Below are 22430 nucleotides of genomic sequence, written 5' to 3' on the forward strand. Positions count from 1 at the left end.
TCTCAGAATTGTTAATATGAGTGTTTCTGCATCCATGGGACTTGATGCACAAATGAGGGAATTTGTAAATCTAAAAGGGAAGCTCAAAGTGTGTGTGTGTGTGTGTGTGTGTGTGTGTGTGTAAATGTTTAAAATATTTGCTTTTGCAGGCAAAGTGCACTATTTTAAAGCTGTTAATGAGCAATTTTCACTTATGACTACTACTCAAATGGTAGGTAGACCGTTATCTTCCTGACCATAGCATTGCATTCTCAGTAACCTTTATAAATAGGTATCAACTATTCTTAGAAAATGTGTGTTATGTTAGATGTGTGTTATGTTTTTTCCCCTAAGCCCTCAAAATTCACGTCCTTCTCTGTCCTTCCTATTCAATAAGAGTATGGCTTTGGAGCCTGAGGACTTTTGAAGATGATTACGAAATGTATATGATAAAGTTAGAACCCTTCATATGGGGGGAAAAAAGCTGTAATCGTTTATTTCTTCTCATGAACACAATCAGAAATGCTTTATTCAACCATTGATGTTGTTTTCATTATCCTTTTTGCATTGCTTTGTCATAAGTTCATCACCATGGTGTTCCATACCATTTTTATATTTCAGAAAAAAGTTAAGGTTATTAACATTAACTTGATATCTATAGAAGTTCTATATCCATAATGGAGCTGCTACTTTTAACTCAAGTGGTAAAGACCTGACACTACTTTTGATATTTAAAGCAATGGTTTCTAGTCCCCTCTCCCCTCCCCCAATGATCCAGTGATCTGTTCTGTTGGTTGCCTTGCAGCCTGTAAAATAATTTGAACACCTCTAAACCTTGAATGATAGGGGCAAGCATTTCCTGGGCAGGGCAATGTTGGACAATGTATCAAAATATGAGTGTTCATGTTTGGCCCACATGGAGAATAAGAGCCTGATACTCATAATAAACTGTAACACACAGTCTTCTAAAAATATCTACAATGTTGTTTACTCTTACAATCTTTTCAATTTTAATGGTCTTGAAGTACAACTTTGAGGTAAAAGTTTGATTTGTCTCAGTGTTATGCTTAAAAGAAGCACACGGGACCTTTTTCAGGGGGATAAGGCAATATGCTGCATTTATTGATAATATGACAAAGCATTTATTGATAATATAACAAAGTAGCATATGCAGTCACACATTTTTGCAGTGTGGAAAGAAAGCTCCACCTTGCAGCTTTCTGAAGAGACTGGAATTCCTAAAGATGCATGCATTATGCACCTTTCCCAACCATTCCATGTTGATGTCGGGTGAAATGGCCCTTGTGATCCACCAGTGCTTACAGCACTATTGAGAAGTACCCTTCGCAATTTATGTACTCTTTGGCAAATTGGTTGGGTGTCATGTTTTTCTCTTAGCCAGTACCCTTTGGGCCAACAGGGGAGTCCCCTGGAGTGGCGATGCTATACCAGGCAATATATACTTCTGCTGGCCCTCCACCCCCTCAGTTGCTTCTTACTTCTCATGAGGGTTGTTGGAAGGTGCTCCTGAGCTTGCTCAGCAAGCACCCTTTAGCAGTTACTCAGTGTTAGTTCTTTGTTCAAGTTTTCAGTTTATGGTTCTTATCTGTTCTTAAGTAATTATTAAGTGTTGTGTTATCCTGTGCTAAAGACCCACTGCAGTTCTCACTCCGTGTGCCCTCAAGGCTTCAAGCCCTGTGAGAAGTGTCAGAGGCTTATGCCTTGTGGTGACCTGCACTCTACCTGCCTTAAGTGCCTGGGCGAGGCCCGTTTGTCCAAACCCTCTAAAATTTGCAAGGCGTTCAAGCTGCACACAAAACAAGAAAGAACCATGTCTGAAGATTATCTTGATGAAGGTGGGTTTACAACTGGCACTGGCATCCGACCCAACACCAGCAACTCAGAGCACACTGGTCACTGGTGTGAGAGGTGTCAGCCCATTTGGGCAATTCTGCACTGCATAGACCTAGGCACCCATCTCAGATCCCGGTGCCTCAGAAGAAGAGGTGTAGCAGGGGCAGGTCACCCGTATGGCACTTGCCCTCCCTGCACCCTCAAGTGGGGCACGCAGTGCCATTGAGCACTGCGCCCAGACCAGCTCAGTCGGGTAAGCCCGATGGGAGACTTCCCGGAACCCTCTATTCCAGAGGCTTTTGAGGCAGCCAGGGACTTGATTGAGCTGTCACTTTCTTCTACCTTGGCACCTGCCTCAGATAAGGATTGGGACCTCAGTCGGCACCGATCAGCCACCAAGGCACCCAGAGCCCCAGGACCAGAGCCGAGGAAACAGCACCGGTCTGGTCTGACACGCCACCCCGGTACCAAGTACAGTACCTTCTACAGCCCCGGCACCAGTGGCAGCCTCAACCCCAGCTTGTGCCTCAGCATCAGACTTGGCACCGGGGCAAGGCCCTTGGGCAGCATTGAGTGTGGCACTGGGCTCTGTGACTGCTGGTCCCTCCACTCAGGGCCAATCAGGTCCAATCCTGGCCATGCCACCTCCTCTTCCCTGGCACCAGAGCAAGCTGGAGTTGATCATCCAGCACGCTCCAGCAGCAAGATCATTGGCTGTGTCCACCTCTGCTCCACCCTAATTGGCCTTGGAGTATTTGACTGACTCAAAGACAGAATCAATGTGGTAATTTAGGGGATACAGATCCAGGTCCCAGCCCCTGTCCTATTCTTGCCACTGATCACAGCACCGTAGTACCTCTGCTCATTAGTAACAGCACCAATAGGTGCAGCCAGTTCTGGTACCAGTGATTCAGCAGTCCTGGCCCCCACAGGCACCAGCCCTGACTTAGTGGCCATTTGGGACCCCCTGGACCTACCACCAGAGCTGGAGTTGGTCTTTTCTAGGTCTATGGCACCTCCTTTGGCGACTCCACTGTCTTGGTCCCCCATGTCAGGGCAGTCACTTCTGCCAGGCCAGACCTCCCCTCCACAGTGCCCTCCTCTGGGGCCTCTCAGACCCCCTTGCAAACCTGTGCCTCTGTGGAGGTGGGCCCTACGGGGTCCTCATCTTCCTACACAAACGAGGTCTTAGGCAACACTCTTCCTCCATGGACTCGAGGGCACGCCAGGACCTCCTTTGCCACCTGGCCCAGAGCCTGGGGGTCCAGGCTGAAAGGGTATCAGAGGACTCTGACCCTACAGGCAACATCTTACAGCCTGATACCCTTACCAGAGTGGCATACCTATTAACAGAATAGTTGCTAGGATTTTGAAGTCCCTCTGGCAAACTCAGGCCTCTATTCCACCAATGAATGAGAAGGCTTGAGTGGTGGTACTTCATGTCCCAGGAGGGGAACAAATACCTCTTCTCCCATCCTCCTCCAGGGTCTTCGGTCGTCTATGTGGTGAGCCAAAGGGAAAGGCAGGGCCAGCCGGGTACCACTCCCAAGAACAGGGATGCCAAGAAAATGGACCTGTTAAGCAGGAAGGCCTACGCATCCGGAGGCCTCCAGTTCCGTATCGTGAACCAGCTGGTTCTGCAGTCCTGCTATGCCTATAATACCAGAGCCTCCATGGACAAGTTTACTGAGTTGCTGTCCAGGGAGACTCAGCCCGAGTTAAGAGCCCTCTCGGAGGAAGGCAGGGCAATCTCTAGGTCTGTGCTCCACACTGTCCTCGATGTGGCTGCATGGCGCATGGCCCATGGCCATGGGGCTGGTTCTACAGCACAGTTCCTGGTTGCAAGGGTCCGAAGTGCCCGCTGAACTACAGAATACCATCCAGGACCTCCCCTTTGAGAGCCTGTCCCTATTCTCTGAGCATACAGACCAATTGTTGCATGGCCTCAAAGACACCCAGGCCACATTAAAGTCCTTGGGTATTCACACTCCAGCTACCCAAGGGCGCTCCTTCTTGGGCAGCAACGCCCCTAGGTCTTCCCAGCAGGGCACGCACCCTGACTTCTCCCATCACTGTAGTAGGAACAGCAATGGGAGGAACAGCAGATGCCATCCCCGGCCGGGTCACGGTCTTTCTAGTAAGTTCTTGGGGCCCCATCAAGGGTTTTGAGGGTATACCTGTGGACAGTTTACCAGCCTCATCCCTCCCCTTCCGGGACCACCTGTTCCCTTTCCACTGGGTCTGAGAGTCCATTACCTTGGACCTTTGGGTCCTAGAAATGGTGGGAAGGAGGTACATCATCCCCTTCTGTTCTGTTCCTCCCTCCCACTCCCTACCTCGTCCCTCTCCAGGGACCCCTCTCACTAGCTTCTCCTTGGGGAGGGGGTTCTTCAGCTCCTCATCCTGGGGGATGCAGAGGCAGTTCCCCCTGGGGTGCTGGGCAAAGGCTTCTGTTCCCGGTATTTCCTGTTCCCCAAAGATCGGTTTCATCCCATCCTGGACCTTAGGGATCTCAGTGCCTTCATCATCAAGACCAAAATCAAAATGGTGACTCTAACACCCAGAGACTGGTACGCTGACCTCGATCTAAAAGATGTCTACTTTCATATTTCCATTGTATTCCACCACCATTGGTTCTTCCGCTGTACAGTGAGCAGGGACTATCAGTTTGTAGCCTTTCTCTTTGGGCTTTCCATGGCCCCCCAGGTCTTCACAAAGCGTATGGCCGTCATCACCGCCACTCTGAGAAAACGAGGCATCCGCTATCTGGACAACTGGCTTTTACATGGGTGCTCCGTGAACCAAGTGTGGGCTCACATCACATTGGTTCAAGAACTTTCAGCAGTTGGGTCTGCTCCTGAATGTGTCCAAATAGACCTTAGTGCCTACTCCAGTGATAGAGTTTGTGGGTGCCAGTCTGGATTCCACAGTGGCCAGGGCCTGTATGCACCTTCTGGGTCTAATGGCCGCATGCACTTACGTCACGCAGCACACCAGGCTTCGCATGTGCCCACTGCAGATGTGGCTGATGTGGACTCACAACCCGTCCTTTCACATGTAGGACAGAATGGTAACGGTTCCCTCCGACATCCTTCACTCCCTGGACTGGTGGACCTGGGAGGAGGAGGTTTTTGCTGGAGTCCCATTCTCCAGGCCTCTACCAACTCTCCAGCTTCTGACAGATGCATCAGACTCCGGTTGGGGGGCCCACCTCGGAGACATGCAGACACAAGGTATGTGGTCCAGGGATGATCTCTCCCTGCACATCAGTGTCAGGGAGCTGCAGGCAGTTCGCCTCGTCTATGCAGCCTTCCTTTCCCAGCTCGGGGCACGTCCTCATCCTGTCCGACAACACGTCATACATCAACTGGCAGGGCGGGGCCCACTCTCCTCACCTGTGTCTGGAGGCCCTTCAGGTGTGGGATCTCTGCATTGGGGCGGATATTCTCCTGATTGCCCCCTATCTCCCAGGTTCCCAGATCACTGTGGCAGACTGGCTGAGCAGATCCTTCTCCAGCCACGGCCTCAGAGGGGATGTGGCTCTCAGGATCTTCCGCTGGTTGGAGTTTCCCCTTCTGGACCTGTTTGCCACAAGTCAGAACAGGAAGTGCCCGAGGTTCTGTTCTCTCATGCGGCTGGGGAGGGGCTCTCTGGGAGATGCGTTACTCATTCCCTGGCCCGGGGGTCTACTCTACACATTCCCTCTGGTCCACTGAGTGCTCCTGCGGGTGCAGGATTTCAGGGTGTCCTTGATTCTCATTGAGCCTCCATGGCCCAGGCAGCACTGGTTCTTGACCCCTTTCTACTTTGGAGTCACCTGGACATGAGCAATCATTCGAAGAAGAAAAAATGGTTACTTGTAACTACTTTTCTTCTAGATGTGTTGCTCGTGTCGGTTCCAAATTCCGCCCGCCTCCCCTTCTTCAGAGTAGTCCAGTAAGAAGAAATTGAGGGGGTGGAGGGCCAGCAGGGGTATATATTGGCCCGTATAGTGGCACCACTCCAGGGGGCTCCCCCGCTGGCCCAAAAAGTACTGCTCAGGAGAAAATTTCTGACGATACGCACACGCCGTGCGTGCGCATACCTACATGGAATGGACATGAGCAACACATATTGAACAACAACAGTTATGAGGTAAGTAACCGTTCTATCAGTGAGCTAGACATATACAGCCTGGGGTTAGTACAGAAAGTGTCTTAATATAAACAAAGTTACATATTTTGGTTTTGTATCATTAATGCATTAGTATCTCTCTTGATTAAGGAGACACTCTCAGTAAATTGTGTTTGTGGCACATAAGCCAAATATGGTCAGGCACTGCTGTCATTGTAGCTGGCCGTCATCACACTGCAATTTCACATGAAGCGCTATCTTGAATTCACCCCTCTTGAGAAGTGCATAATTTTTCCCACCTCAGCTATAAAAATATTTTTGTCTGTCTGAAAATAAATTAGAGGGTCCAGAATTAATGGACTATCTCAGAATATGCTAGGCAATTAAAATCATTCTAATGACACATCACTGCTGATTATATCAGAGACAAAGCACGGTCTCTTCTGGATAGCAAATGCATGGGAAATGTAAAAAGGAAAACTGAGTGTTGTAGGAAGCAGGTTTAGTTATTTAGTAGGAGAAATACTTTTTTGAGTCCATTCTGAACTAATGCTTTGTATGTCCATAGGGAACATAAGACAGGACTATGCAGCACTTTAAAGACTAACAAGATTGTTTATTAGGTGATGAGCTTTCGTGGGCCGGACCCAATTCCTCAGATCAAATTGTGGAAGAAAATTGGCATGACCATATATACCAAAGGGATACAATAAAAAAAAAAGTGCACACACATAAAAAGGACAAATCAAATTTCAGAACAGAGGGTGGATAAGGGGGGGAGGCTAATGTCTGTGAGCTAACAATTTTAGAGGTGATAATTGGGGAAGCTATCTTCCTAATGGGTAAGATAATTGGATGTGCTACCATTTGAATGAAATGTAAATGAGTTATTGAAGTTATTTTTAAAGTTTGTGTTTATACTAACATTAGGGGAATTTAACCTCAATTTGTAGGCTAAATTTTGTTTGGCGGTGGCATATTCTACCTTCTTAAATTCTTCTTGCAGTTTCATTTTAGTACTAGTGATCTTTACTTACTATTCTAAAACCTAGTACAGTGTTGTGTACTATTAGTTTCTGCCTTCTGTCCAAAAGGCTTCATTCCAGCTGTAGATGAAATAATTTATGAATATAGCATATGTCATTAGTAAAGATGTTGGTATCACACAAGATGAGACACTGTATAGATAAAACTTTGTTTTCCTTAAGTTATACCTGCAGTAGAATGTTATGAGTCTCTTTGCTATCAAAAAGCAAAGGCACATATGAAATTAATTCTAAGCCTTGAACACAAGGGGAGGAGAAATAATAGTAAAAACAAAACATAGACTGTTTCAGTAAAAATGGAAAAAGTTCCTTTTTAGATTTTTGTTGGGAAATAACATGGTTTTAATTATCCTCCAGAGAGATCTTTGATCTGCTGTTTTTATATGGAAACATTAGTTGAGATCAAGTTATCGTGAAATGTTGTTGACAAGGAAGGTTTCATTTCTAAGCTTCGTTGACTTATTTTAATAGAACTTAACATCTAATGTCCAATTTCAGATGGATCTGTAGATGATTTTTTCTTTGCCTTTAGTATGAAAAGACACAGACTGTACTCTCAGAACTGAAGTTGAAGTTTGAGATAACTGAGCAGGAAAAGCAATCAATCACAGATGAGCTCAAACAATGTAAAGACAACCTGAAGCTGCTACAAGAAAAAGGAAATAATGTAAGTTTTTACAAACTATAGGTGAGCTTCTTTTGATGGCAAGTGTTGTGTTGATTGTGACAATATCTGAGTGTTATAAGGCAAAGACCATGTTTATAAAAAGCCATGTGTACAAAAATCCATCTGTAATTTCACACCTCATTTTCTCTAGCTACTGTCTTTTTATATATGTGACCATTTAGATTTCTGTGTATTAGCATGTGCAAATATTCAGATTGAAAACAATTGCAGCTATAATGCACATAAATTAGGGGCATAACTGCATACACTGTTTTACACGTGTCCCTGTGCTTCTGTTCTCTTAAAAAATCTCAACTAATGACTAGCAAACAGAGCCAGGCAAACATTTTCACTTCACAAAAAGCTGCAAAAAATCTTCTGTACAGAAGCCAAAAGATCTGGATCTAAACAATTTTATTAAAAATAACAGGAAAAATAGATCTTTCCCAGGAGATCTTCCTTCTCTGTAGTGGTGGCTGAGCAAATGCTATTCTCTGACTGTCTCATGGTCTTGACTCTTAAGGATATAGGGCCATGATGGGCTAGTGCTCCATATACTGGGAAATGGAGTTCAAATGCACTTCACAGCTTAAATAACAGGAATGGTCTTGTCTGTAGTAATTGATTTTAAATACTGTCACAAGATTGAGTTTACTGCCAGAGACAGCTGTTTGTGCTTACAAAGCACAGCATTCTCTGAATGTCACTGATACTGTTAGAGCCAATATAACTACCCCACTTCCCTGTATTCCCCTTAGCATAAAGTAGAATTGGGTGAGTAGGAGTGGGAGGCCACATTCACTGTTGTCTTGTTGCTGTATGTGCAGTTCACACACTAATTTCACACTAGTTTTTGTCCTGCTTACAACCCTTCCACAAACTTGTAATGACAGATCATACTCTAGTCCCTTTTAGCCTTAAGCACTATGAATGAGAGGGAACTGGAAAAAGAGCTTAATTTAGCAGAGAATCTATTAGGAGTATGTCTGCACTGCATTGTAAACCCAGGCCTGTGACACCTTCCTTTGTGGACTAGGTGTTTCCAAGGCCATAGCGGAGTATCCACACTGCATTCTAAAAGCTTGGTTTACAGTTGCTGGACCCAGGTCTCATCATCATGTTAAGACACCCACAGTGTACTGTGCATAGCTTCTGACTTGGCTCTATGGCTTGACCTGCAATCAGACTGCTAATTGACAGGTCTCATCAGGACCTGGGCTCAGACCCACCCCCCATGATTGGGTCTCAGAATTTGGTTCCTGAGTGCTTGCTGACCCAAGTCAGATTTGTGGGTGAATGGTAGGGGGATTAGACTCAAATCTGAGTCTGAGACTGAATTTGTAACATAGTATAGATATCCCATTAGTGGCTGGCAGTAATCAGTAAACTCCTTATACTTAAATTGTTGCCTGAGGTCCAGGTTTTTAAAAAGTTAAGAACATCATAGTGCTTAAGAACCTGGACCTCAGGAAGCAAACAAAGTACGCCAGTGAAAAAGTAGGATGAAGGAATTGAGGGAAAACAGGTGCATGCAAGTGGGAAGGGTTGTATATTGAGAAATTGGAGGATTTTGAGGGAAGAAATACTGAGATCAGATTTACAGCAAAATAAGGAATTGTTGCACTGGCTGTGAATGCTGCTTCTTGGGATGGCTGAAGAAGCACAGGTAAGGAAGGAGCTATTGGACTGAGGAGGTTTAAATAAGATGAGCAGCAGTAAAGTGTGTCTGGAGGGATGGATTCATAAGAGAAGCCACTATTCAACAATCATGAGTGATATTCTTGGCTAAGACTTTTTTGGAAAAAAGGATGCCAACTGTGAAACTTGCTCCATTCTACCAAAGCCTGAGTTTACAGGTCTTCAATTGTAGTACAAGGGACAACAGTGAGGACAATGTTGTCATGTCAGGGTGGTGTGGGGAAAGAATAAAAAGTTTGTCTTGTCCTTTTTGTGGGCAAGTGGGTTTAATGTAGTAGCTGTTTTTAATGTATGTCATGCATGTTATATGGCTGCATGTAAGGATAGCTAAAATAAAATGCAATACACCATTTTATGTCCTAGAGGAGAGAAAATTATTTTGCTCCATTTGCGAACTCATATTAGAAATCCACAATGTTTTTGTGTTTCTCTTTATTTTGACGGGGTGAAGAATTCATATTAAAAAGCCATGTTCTAAATACATAGACCTATGGAGCTACATGTGTCTGCATGTTTGTAATTATTGATGATTTCCTGAGACTTTAAATGATTAACTTATTCATGTGAATGGTTTGGAGCATGTGAAGTGAATTGATCAATTGGGCACTTTTTTGATACTGCATTGATTATTTCTACCACCATGCTTCTTGTAGGGAAGATGGCACTTGGATTTTTAGTACAAACTACAAGAGAGTAATACTTGATCATAATTACACATAATTTGCCTATTGTATATTGCGTTTATTAAAACAAATTTAAATTAACATCAATTCAAGGCATATATTGCATACCTTCTAAATTTTATATATATTGACTTTTATTTTTATGCTATGAAATGCCTGTATTTAAAAAAAAAATCTTTTAGTAACTTACTCTCTGATGTCTAAACATGAGATTTAACGCATATTTAGCTGACTATACAAAATCAACATCGCATCAGTACAAAAAAGTACTAAAGACATCTAGCAGGAGCTGAATTTTCTTCTGAGTATGTACACTTCTATATAGCCAGAGAAGCAGAAAAAAGTAGGCATCTTCTAAGAGTAATTTAAACATAGTTACCAGTTCTCCTATATGTCAGTCACACCTTTAAATTGAATGAACCAATTCATGACACTGGATAGAAATTATCTGGCAAGAGTTTGAAGAGATGTATTGGTGTCTGTTAAATTTAATTGAACAAATTTGTATGTAATTAAAACATTGAGACGATAATTAACTAAGACTTACGTCCAGCTTTCAAATTTTAACAATTTGAGCTTTCAGAAACTAATGACCTGGTGGAGATTTTCATCTCCTAGTGTACCCTGATATATATGTATTCCATTGTATGGTTCAGTGCCAATGTTCCTAACGTTGCAGTCTCATAGAAATGTCTTGGCTTTATGCTTTGCATTGTGGTATATTTGTAAGTATTTCAGAGAGAATTTTTTCTTGTGGGTAGTAGGCTGAATATTGCTGAGTGGGGCGAAACTGAAGGCTCCATAGTGCTTCTTAGACCTTCTGAATATGCAGAGCCTACGGTCTAGGGATGCCTGAGTGAAGTGTCATTGTGAAAAGGAAAACCCATTCTTAATCTCATCTTTTTGTTTGTTTGTTTGTTTGTTTGTTTTAAGGAAGACACTAATGTCAGGCTGAGCCTCATTTAGATCTGAAATCCTAAATTCCAAGTAGTGACAATGGGCTTCATTTTATTTTTAAATATCCATGTTCAGTTGAGTAGAGTGGTGTCCTAATTTTATATACCGAATTAGATCATGATATATCATGTTAGATGTCTTTAATACATTTCGATTAAAACAAAACTCACTCTTGACTTATTTCCCCATCTAAATCATCTTTACCTTATTGATTTTATAGCACAAAATGATTTTAATATCCCTTCCCTTCTTTAGCCTTCCATATTACAACCCGTCCCAGCCGTATTCATCGGCCTAATCCTGGCTTTCCTGTATTGGTGTTACGGCCCATTGTGGTAGAGAAAGGTACAAGCACTACTGTTCAGTCAATGTATGTTCGTCCCTGTCACCTGTTTGTGCCATTTTTGTAAAACAGTGCATGGTGAAATGCTCGCAGATATTTATTTACCTGAAGCAAACGCTTTATTTAATATGCCTTACTGGTGATACTGTCAAGCTGAACAATCAACTAATCATTTAACATCTGTGTGGTTTCTTTGTGATAATTCTAATAATGAATTAATTCTAACCTAACCAATTTTGAATGTATCTCTTCTAACTTGGTCTCAGTTTATCTTTAGCAAAATGGGGCAAATTGTGTGCAATGCTGCAGCGAAGGGCCTGAAAGAAAACCTAATTACACGGAAAATGAAGTTTGCCTGTTCCTGTCTGACTTAGAACACTTTTTCACCTTTCTCACTGTTGTGATGAAGGTGGAAAAAGGACAAGATAGGAATAACAAATAGGTGGATTTGCATTCTCAACTCTTAACATTTCACTACATCTACAATGTCTCCCAGTATGTCCTGTGTAAAACACTTGTTACTCTTGACATAAAATAACACAAGTTATCTTGATAGGATCCACTTAGAACTCATGTCCCGGCTGTGGCTTAAACATACAAAGCAAAGAAGATAGATGCCATTACTCTATAGCACAGGTCTAGCAGTACTTTGGCACAAACGATGATATGAGCATCTTAAGTCTTCAAAGGTTTAATAGGAGCTACTATCCTAGGTGCGCATTGTAACAAACTTGGAAATACAGTTCTACTAAAGATTCTTGTGGTGACGTGCCATTGTGATGACTGCATCGCTTGGAGTTCCAGGTGCTAAGCCAAATATGGTTTAACTCTTTGGTGTCAGGATTTCCCAGCAGTAAGGGTTCACGGGAAACATATTAGTAATGTTTATCAACAGGTGCTCAGGACTTATTGGAACCAAGGGGTTAACTGAGTAGTATAAACTAGAACAAATATGATATTGATTTTTTTTTCTCTCCACACAGAGACAATGGCCTTGGATGCCTCTGATGGCAGCTTTGGTTGCTGTAACAGCTGTGGTGCTGTACCCAGGCCTAACCAGAGCTTCTCCATGAGAACTGTTGTTGAAACCATTCACCGTCCTCCCTTTAGAAGCTGGCATCACTCACATACCGGGGAAAAAAAGATTTAATTCTCTTCCTTTTACCTCTTAATACAACACAGCTCTGTGTGAGAACAGTAGTAGGGTCGTTGCTTTAAACTGTATAAAATGTATCTGTCTATAAAGAGGGAATAAAATTATTACTTCATTCTACTGTGAGCAATATTTTTGCTTACAATTTCATGTAATTTTTAAATTAGTATATTGGGATTCTGAATACTATTATGGTGGCCTAAAGTAGGCTTTGTGGTACCAAATTATTTATAATGGCTAGGTTTGTGGATATTTTACTTTAGAATCTGATTGCCAGATTTAAAAGAAAAACACATTTCTGATTTCGATACCCATGCCAAATAATCTTACAGATACTTGGAAATAGAAGCAGTATGCTCAGTGCTTTTCAGTTTGAAATATTTTTTTACGTTAATCTACCATTTTTACTTGCTGTAAGTCACTGAGCTTGTGGGAACAAGACTAAAAATAACTTCTCTTTCCAGGCCTCTTGAAGGAAACCAATATTTTGCTTCTGTAAAGATTTTCTTTTATTAATAGTTTTGGGAATAAATACAATTCATTTCCAGCCTTAAAGAGATAGATGAGACATTGGATGGCAAACACCTGCCTAGGATGCTGTGTGTGCGTGTGTGGGAGTGTGCTTGCGTGTGTTCTTGAGTGAATTAAGGTATTTCTGGGAGCAAAATCTTGGTCATTTGATGGACATAGTGCAGTGATCCAATTTATATTATCTTTAGTTCGAATGTAATTTATTAAATTTCATATATTTAAAGAGACATCCTTTAAAGTCTGAATATTTTCACACATCACATTTAAGCAATTTATTTTTTCAAGTCATTTAATACTTTCAAAACTGAACTGGAGAAGTAATATTTGTCTATATAGGTAAGTTTTTATTGAAAACTTCAATATGGGAAGTGCTACAATGCATCTATAGGTAACTGAAAAAATCCAAGATAGGCAAGCTATTGTCAAGTTAGAATCATCTAACAGTTCATGTATACAACAGGTTAATATTCTGAGAGAGTTTACTTTTGGTAATGAGAAACTTTTGCGTCAACATTACATGCCATAATATGCATAATATACCTTCATATAGTGGTTCTCATAAAAAAATTATTTCCTAGTTGAAGGGAGGCAACTTATTATCACCTTTTTTAATTAGGTAACCACTGTTAAAGCATTGTTTAAGTGTTGGCTATGGTTGTCTTGTGCAACTCAACAGTTCTGTTAAAAAAAAAAAAAGTTTACTATGAGTCTATATAATATACTAAAGGATTGCAAGGTTAAATGAATTCATCTAATGGAAATATAAGAATAGGAAGATAATCTCTGTGAAGATTTAATTGGCTTTAAAATACTTTATGGCAATCACCAGATATAGTTGGATATTTAAATAGAATTTTAGCATTTAATTTGTCTTGTGAGGTTTGAGGATCATTGTCCTTCTAATTAAAGGTTCTATCTTAAAATACTTGGGATTTGGTATGGGGAGGATTATTAGGTTTATGGAAGAATAGGTCCACAAGTGACTTTTAGAAAATAATATTGGGTCACCTCGTTAACACTTCATCTTTTTCAGTTGCAGGAAGCCACCCAATCACAAAACACTCATATGCCAGTGGTACTCAGTACCTCTTGTATATAGAATATTGCAAATATTGTTCTGAAATGCTTTACTTCAGAATTACATTTTTTAAAGTAAATAATGTTTTAAATCTATTTTGTAAAGGTATAAAAAAGTACAATAGAATTTCTCGAGTACAGATTAAACTATTTGCACTAACACACGTGATGTGCATGATTTAATAAAATAACTTTACTCTCCCTATTATGTTTGAGTTGAATCTCATTTGAAAACCGCACATCTATGTTATGTTCATTGCGTGCTAGGTATTACTACAATGTTTGCATCATGTTTGATAATGAAAAAGGTTTTTACTTTTCATTTCATCTTCACATTGGTTTAAATTTAAATCTCTTTACTGTCCATGTCTAGTTTTAAGCGGAAAAGGAATGGGAGTAGGAGGTGCTGGAGTTCGGTGCTGGACAAAAATCTGGAAAGGATTTTGGGGGGGGGGTAGTGGAGTTTGGAGTGTGCCCACAACAGAGGTGAAGACTCAGGAAGGTGGTTTGGACAAGGCAAGATTAACCATTAAACTAAAGGATATAGCCTTAGGCCCTTGTATTGTTTAGGCCCTCCTGCTCAGGCAAGGTCAGGGACCAGGTGAGGGAGGGGAACAACAGGATTCCAGATGGCAGAAGCACTGAATGAGCTGCAGCTGGATGAAGCAATGTAGGGGAAAGGGGCAGGTAGGGTTGCCAGGTGTCCAGTATTGTACTGGACAGTCTGGTATTTGTGCACTCTGTCTGGTTAAAAAAAAAAATCAGGAAGTACCGGACATGTGATGTCTGGTTTTTTCTGGCTGCGCACCAGATGGAAGCCTGGTGTGGGCAGGGGGAGTGGTTGGGAGTCCCAGAGGTGGGGCCGTGATTGCTGCTGGGAGCCCTCAGTTGGTTGAGTGTGAGGAGGAGGGGAAGCCTTCTCCTCACTCCTGTGTCACCGGGAGCCTGTGTGGGACAGGCACCAAGTGCCCAGGTCAGTCCCGCTCCCCACCGGCCAATTTGCTCACCCCCTCTCCCTTCCCGGCCGGTTCTCTCCCTCTTCCCCGGCCAGCCCCCCTGCACCGCCCCACCCCCCAGCTCTGCTTCCCACCTGCCCATTCCTCTTGCTTGTCTCCCCCAGCCAGCGCCACTGCACCTCTCTCCGCCCCTGCCAGCTCTGCTTCCCTCCCCCTTCCTCCCGGCCAGCGCTGCTGCACCCCCCTCCTGCCTGCCAGCTCTGCTTCCCGCTCCCCCTTCCTCCCGGCCCTCCCCTGCTGCTCCCCCCGCCAGCTCGGCTTCCCGCTCCCCCTTTTTCCCGGCCACCCTCATGGCTCCCGATCCTCCCCAGCTGTGTTTCTCGCCCCCATTTACTCCGGGCCAGCCCTGCCCCCTTCCGGCCGGTCCCCTCTCCCCCCATATCCCGTGGCCAGCCCCGTTCCCCACAACCAGCCCTGCTTCCCGTTGGTCTCCCCCCCCCCCCATTTCCGCTGGCCAGCCCCATTGCTGCCCCTCCCCATTAGCTGTTTCCAGCCCCCTCCCTTCTTGCCCCTCTCCCCCAATGAAGCATATTCGGGGTTTTGGTTTTTTAATGATTACCTGGTAACTCGGAGGTTGTGTGGGGGGTTTGTTTTGTTTTGTTTTTGTTTTGTTTTGTTTTGGCTCAACAATTTTGGTTCTTCTCCTCCCGCCCGCCTCCCCCCCCCCCCTTGTTTTTTTTTCTTCAACAATTTTTTTCCCCGGTGGTTTTTTTTGAGGGGGGGGGCGGAAGTTTCGGTGTTTTTCTTTCAGCCATCTGGCAACCCTAGGGACAGGGCACCTGCCGTCTCTGCTTATAAGCTCTTCTCCAATTCTACGTAAATATGACCACATCATAATTTTTTGCGGTATGTAATTCATACTTAGGCCCTTCCCGCCCATTAGCCTTAGGTCCCTCAAACCTTAATCCGTCCTTGGTTATGGATAGTTCAGAGAGCCTGGGACAATTGTGATAGGAGTTGTTCAGGTTAGTGCAGGAGCTTGAGGTAATCTCCCTCCTTCTTCTACTAGCTTTTCTAGTTCTGCCCCTGTCCTTTTTAGCCCCACCTTGTTCTATTCACTTCCCTACCACCTACCTCCCTGGTGCTGGCCTCCCTGCAGACCTGATGACTGCTGAAGGAGAAGAGGCAGAGAGGCCATGTGAAAAACTGATGATCTAGTAGCCCCTGGTGGCCACATGGAGAAACTGCAAGTAGTCCTTTATTGCAGTCTAGCTAGATTACACTTTGTCTACACTTAAGTGTAAAGTGCTACCAGGGCAGTGTAGCTACGACAGCTGGCACGCTGGGAGAGAAATCTCCCAGTATTCTTGATAAACCACCTCCACGAGGGGGATAGCTAATCACACTAGGAACAGTGCTCCCAGCACTATAGCCTGTTTACACCGGTGCTTTACAGTTCTGTAACTTGCTCAGGATTGGGGCTGTTTTTTCCCTCCCCTTAGCCAGCAAGTTGCAGGGCAGTAAAGTAGCAGAGTAGACTTAGCTTGAGCATGACAGGGCTGCCAAATCTGAGTATTCTGTGAGATTCCTGACCATTAACAGCCCTGTTCTCACAGCACTGTTTTCTTTAAACAAATACACAAATTATAAACCTTCCATAGACTTCAAAACATCCAGGGAATACCTGGAAAAGGGTTGTCTAGGAATTTTATCATCTCTAGGGATTTTACAATAGAAGGGAAAGAGGACAAAAAACGTTTTCCAAACACTGCCACCCAACTGAGTGCAAACCTGCCTTGCCAGGTAACAGTTATTGCATATGTTCACTAGGAATGTGAGCGTGTAGTCATGTACATGGTTAACTGATGAGCCTGGGCTCATAGCTTAACCCTCTTGGTTACACGCAGTTCCCTCCTTCCCCCCCCCCCCTTCCCCCCTCCCCCCGCCACCTCAGTATCCAAGGCGTGGGGGTCAGGAGAGAGACAGGAGCTGGCTTTAAGTCGGCTCCCTGCATGCTCTGGCTCCCGTAGAGCCACCTATTCTCCCCCCCCCCCTTGCCCCTATGCTGTCTCCCATAGAGGCAGGGGGGCCAGGAGCTTGTTCTCATGGGGAACTGGTTTAAAAGCCAGCTTTCTCTGAGGACCAGCTCCAGCGGAGCTGCCTCCTCCCCTCCCCCCCACTGGTGCCTCTCCCCACATGTGCCGGCTGAATTGGAAGCAGCAGCGCAGGGGAGGGAGTGCACACTCAACTTACATTGAAGTTTAATATTAGAAAGGCACTCAGCATCTTGCAGGATTGATTCCAGAAAACTGTTTCATCAGTTACTTAACACAACTGACGCATTAAAAACATGTTTTCTCTACCCACATTATATTACTCTGGTTTTAACATATTTAAATGTCTTCCATCGCAGTCCTTACTTATGCAAAACGTCATCAGTAAGTTTTACCTGTATAAGGCCCACAACTGTAGACCTTTGATTCACATAAAATAGAAGTACAAATAAAAGAAAATGCAAGCTTTTACCTATACCATGTTTCTGAATAGTCCCAGAAGGATAGCTGAGTTAGTCAGATAAACTACAAGGAGTCCTGTGGTACCTTAAAGACTAACAAATTTATTTGGGCACAAGTTTCCATGGGTAAAAACTACTTTGTCAGATGTGTGGAGTGGAAATCACAGAGATAGGGATATAGATTTTTCTGTTTCATGTTTGTGAATTGTGTTCAAGTTTAACTCAAGTTTAACTCTCTTCTGCAATATGGTTGAAGTCATATTGTGATCACATCAGAGGGAGTTTTTTGGACCATTTTTAATTTTCTTTGCCAAGGGAAATTCAGTATCATATTGGTGCTAAATGAAGACTGAATTTTATGGCCAGAGAATTTTGTAGAGAATTAAGTGAGAAAGGAAAAAAGCAGTCAATCACAGAAGATTCAGAACCAGATTGATGTCAATGAAACTTTTCATCCCAAGGAGTAAACTTTTTGGATCCTGATTTCTATCTTCTGACCAAGTTTTCTAGAGTTGTCATTAATGACAGCTTTCACTGACCTTCACATACACAGTCTGTCTGGTTCAAGGCATTTTTAAAAATATTGGGTCATCAGTGTCACTCAGACAACTACAATACATTGTGGGAAAGTGGCATGCTTTCTGTAGTAATTTTGGAGTTACTAACATATAGGTGTTGTTTAAAACATGTATGAACATGCATGCACATGTACGGTGTCTGGCTGTTTATGCTTTATTTTAATTTACTTTGTCTAAAACTGTTTTTGGGACCTGTTCTGTTCAAGAGCTTCATCAACGATTTAGATATTGGCATAGAGAATGCGCTTATTAAGTTTGCAGGTCATACTAAGCTGGGAGGAGTTGCAACTGCTTTGGAGGGTAGGATCATAATTCAAAATGATCTGGACAAATTTGAGAAATGGTCTGAGCTAAATAGGATGAAGTTTAATAAGGACAAATGCGAAGTACACCACTTAGGAGGAAACAATCAGTGGGAACAGAATGGGAAGCGACTGTCTAGGAAGGAATACTGTGGAAAGGAATCCAGGGGTCATAGTGGACCACAAGCTAAACGAGCCAACAGTGTGACGCTGCTGCAAAAAAAGCAAACGTGATTCTGGGATGCATTAACGAGTGTTGTGAGCAAGACATGAGAAGCTATTCTTCCGCTCTACTATGCGCTGATTAGGCCTCAGTTGGAGTATTGTGTCCATTTCTGGGCACCACATTTCAAGAAAGATTTGAAGAAGGTCCAGAGAAGAGCAACAAGAATGATTAAAGGTCTAGAGAACATGACCCATGAAGGAAGACTGAAAGAATTGGGCTTGTTTAGTTTGGAAAGGAGAAGACAGAGGGGACGTGATAATGGTTTTCAAGTATCTAAAAAGGTTTTCACAAGGAGGAGAGAGAAAAATTGTTCTCCTTGTCCTCTGAGGATAGGACAAGAAGCAATGGGCTTAAACTGCAGCAGGGGAGGTTTAGGTTGGACATTAGGTTGGTTAAACACACTGGAATAAATTGCCTAGGGAGGTTGTAGAATCTCCATCTCTGGAGATTGTGACAGAGCAGGGGTGATTCAGCAGGTTAAAGAGCTTGATGGAAGGGGAAAGAGGCAGAGAGAGTCAGCAATCCTGGCTAATTAGGGGCAGCTGAGATGGTGGCTGCAAAATCGATTAAGGCCCAGGTGAAACCAATTGAGGCTGCCTGGAGGCCTATTTAAGAACCCTCCCTGTGGGTGAGGGAAGGGAGAGTTCGGAAGGAGTTTGGAGAGTTGTGAGAATGTGGAGAGAGCCAAGAAGGAGTTTGGAGAGTTGTGAGAGCTGTGGAGGAGTTTGGAGAGTGGAGGAGGAGTTTGGAGAAAGGAAGACACCGGAGGAGTCAAGAGAACAGCATCGACCTTGTTAAGACTACAGGGAGACAACAGAACTCAAACCAAGGCGAGTAAGCCATATTACTGTGACTTTTAGACTGTGGGATAGGGCTGAACAGAGGTCAGGGGCCCAGGAGTGGGAGTGACCGTGCCACAAGATATTTAAGAGCAGGTTAGATCGAAATCTATCAGGGATGGTCTAGAATCTAGATGGTACTGGATCCTGCCGTGAAGGTAGGTGACTGGAGTCAATGACCTATGGAGGTCCTTTCTAGTTCTAGTGTTCTATGATTCTATATTTTATTTCTTTATATCAGCTCCTTCAAGCACTTTCTCCAGCTTCAATATCAAAGTATTTTCTTTTAGTTCTTTACCTTCATTTTCATGTAATGAATGTGGATCTTTTAGACTTAAAGATCAGAAGTCTACATCATGATAGTGTAATCTGATCTATTAGGCAGATGCCTTATTTTATTGGCTATCTTTCTCTGATTCTCCATAACTCAGTTGCAGCTTTTTTGCCAATTAAGAGAATGTTCTCTGCTTGACTTGAGGGACATTTACTCCATTCCATACTACCCAAAACAAAAGGTATTCTTTGTATTTAATCTAATTCAGTTTCAACTACTCTTATTATTTTGTAGTAAAGATGGCTGTGTGTGTATTTATCAATGGACTGCAGTCACTCTTCAGTATGACTTTTGATCATGACTGATTTGATCATTGACTTCTGATTGGTCGTCTTCTAAGCCAGAGAAAGATGGCTGTATAGCTCTGTTCACTTGCTTTTGGAAGCAGGAATATTCAAATTAATCTCTTGAACCACCAACCCTGGCCCTTGAGCTGTTATACAATATGATTAAACCAATATGTAACACTGATATAACTTTCATAACTGATATAATATGGAGAATGTTGTGCAAAAGAATGATTTTTTTTTTTTTTTGGTTTAGTGTAGACTTGTGAGGTGACACAACTAAACTTTAAATGATAAGAATACTCATCTCCACCGGTATAATTCCCTGAGTGGATGCTCTCGTTCTTGTATATCAGTTGAAATTCACACTTCAGCTCACAGCAGTGTAACTTTTCTGTGCATGCAAGCCTTTGCATAGATCGCCAGGTCTATAAAGTATTGGGTGGAACACGACTGCTTTAGCTCCACTCGCCCCCCAGGAAAAAGCTTGTGCTGCAGTGACCCTTCCCAGAAGCAGCATCTGGGTGGCTGAAGCAAGGGTTCATCAACATGGCTTTTGGTAAGCTGCCAACAATTGGAGCCTGTGTGCATTGGTTCCACAACTATGCCTGATGTGTTAGCACTCAAAGCCTGTTCCTCTAGTTGGCCTTTCAGCCCCCAAGAACCCTTCCATGGGCCTTTGTTCAGATCAGTGTGGCATGCAGGCTGATAGAACTAGAAACTACATGGAGGGAAGAGATCATGTCAGCAGATGCAACACATGCTCTATCCCCCAGATCTACCACTTGATCTGTTTGTGAGACCTATTGGTCCCTGCAACCCCTAACACATCTAGTTCTTCAGAACCAGCTGACCTCTTGCTGGTCCTCCTTTGTGCTTTCAGACAGCCCCCAGAGCTCCTTTTGATGACCTCTTCTACTTTCTATAACTGGAAGTTAGGGCATAACATTAATTCTTACATGTCTGCTAGGCCTAAAAGCTTGTAGTACTCTGTAGCTATTCGTTATGCTCATCCTCCACTCCCTTGTCTACTCCTGCTTTGCTCTCTTAAATTGAGTAGAAGGAAAAATTTTGCACAATTAGTAGAGTAATTGGCCCTTTTAACACACTAAGGATTTTACAAGTTGAGATCTTATGTTTTCACATAACAAACAAAATGGGCATGATCCCTTCCTTCTAGCCAATCATCAGTTTTTAGCTGAGTGATCAGTTCATCTTTTCTCTGTCAGAATGCGCTCTAATATAGAATTACCACACTTTGGCTGCAGTACTTCAGTATTTTTTTTGTCTTAGAAAGTTATCCATGATTTTTAGACCTGCACAGTTGTTCTGTAGCAGAATAGTTTGCCTATTAATAAAAAAGTTAAAATGTGTTCTTCCCATTATAATTGTTTTATACTGTTGCACATTTTATATAAATCATGAAGTGTTATTGTGTCAGTATGATAAGGTATCTCCTTTTATTCATTTTTGTCCCTGGAAAAAAAGGAAAAAATTCAAAAGTCACATAACTGACAAAACCTGCTTATTACAATAATTGTATTGAATCCAGATGTATGGTTATTCTTCATGGTTGTTGATGGTAGCAGAGTCTATACCTACCATATATTACTTGCTTCCCTTCAAATCTCTATCTACCAACACTGGGGCAAAATAGTTTTCCTTATGGCAGGGGTGGGCAACCGAAGAGCTTGGGGCTGAATGCAGCCCCTGGCTTGCTTGGATGCAGCCCCTGAGGCTTCTCACTTGTGTGCAGCCCCCAACTGACTTTTCTGTAGGACACACCAAAAAATTATATGGATGAGTCCCTTTAACATAGATAATAGTATGGGGTGGAAGAGAGCAGTGCACCTGCCTCCCTATCACCCTGGTATTCCACCCAGGCTAGCTGAGCAAAATAACTAATGGGCAGGTCTCTTATTTCATTTTCTACTAGAAGACTTTACAACTTTGCCTGGGTTTGGGACTGGCATGGGGAGAGGAGGAGTGCAAACTCCTCCCACTGGCTTCACTCCAAAGGTGTCCTGGAGCTGGTGAGGGCCACACAGGCCAACTCCCAGCTGCTCCCTGATTAGCTGGCTGCCGGCCGGCTGCTCCCCAGGGCCCACCGAAGGTGGCAGGAGCTGCATGTTGGCCAACAGCTGCTCCCTATGGCAGGCCAGGGTGGTGGAGGCCATGCAACCAACCAGTGACTGTTCACTGGGGTGCTTGTTTGTGGCTATTCATGAGTATAACTGTCCCCCTGCTTGTGGCCCCTGTGGTCATGCATGGTATAATTTTCTATCACATCCC

At 43.3% G+C, this 22430-nt stretch overlaps 1 protein-coding gene across 18 annotated transcripts in view; it reads left to right on the forward strand.

The window, feature by feature from the left end:
- Positions 1 to 14306, forward strand: part of SLMAP (sarcolemma associated protein) — a 201090-nt gene extending 186784 nt beyond the window's left edge. For 10 of the 18 annotated variants that reach the window (XM_014577409.4, XM_014577408.4, XM_014577415.4 and 7 more), the window contains 2 exons: positions 7525 to 7659; positions 12324 to 14306. In XM_014577409.4, the coding sequence (XP_014432895.2) occupies positions 7525 to 7659; positions 12324 to 12413 (225 nt within the window). In that variant the 3' untranslated portion in view covers positions 12414 to 14306. Of the gene's footprint in view, positions 1 to 7524; positions 7660 to 11252; positions 11343 to 12323 lie in introns of all 18 variants that reach the window. The other 8 variants (XM_014577410.4, XM_075938862.2, XM_075938859.2 and 5 more) reach the window with 1 other exon arrangement.
- The last annotated feature ends 8124 nt before the right edge of the window (positions 14307 to 22430 follow it).

This window comes from Pelodiscus sinensis, chromosome 11 (assembly GCF_052426305.1).
Source record: "Pelodiscus sinensis isolate ZL-2025 chromosome 11, ASM5242630v1, whole genome shotgun sequence".
Taxonomy (NCBI): Eukaryota; Metazoa; Chordata; order Testudines; family Trionychidae; genus Pelodiscus; species Pelodiscus sinensis.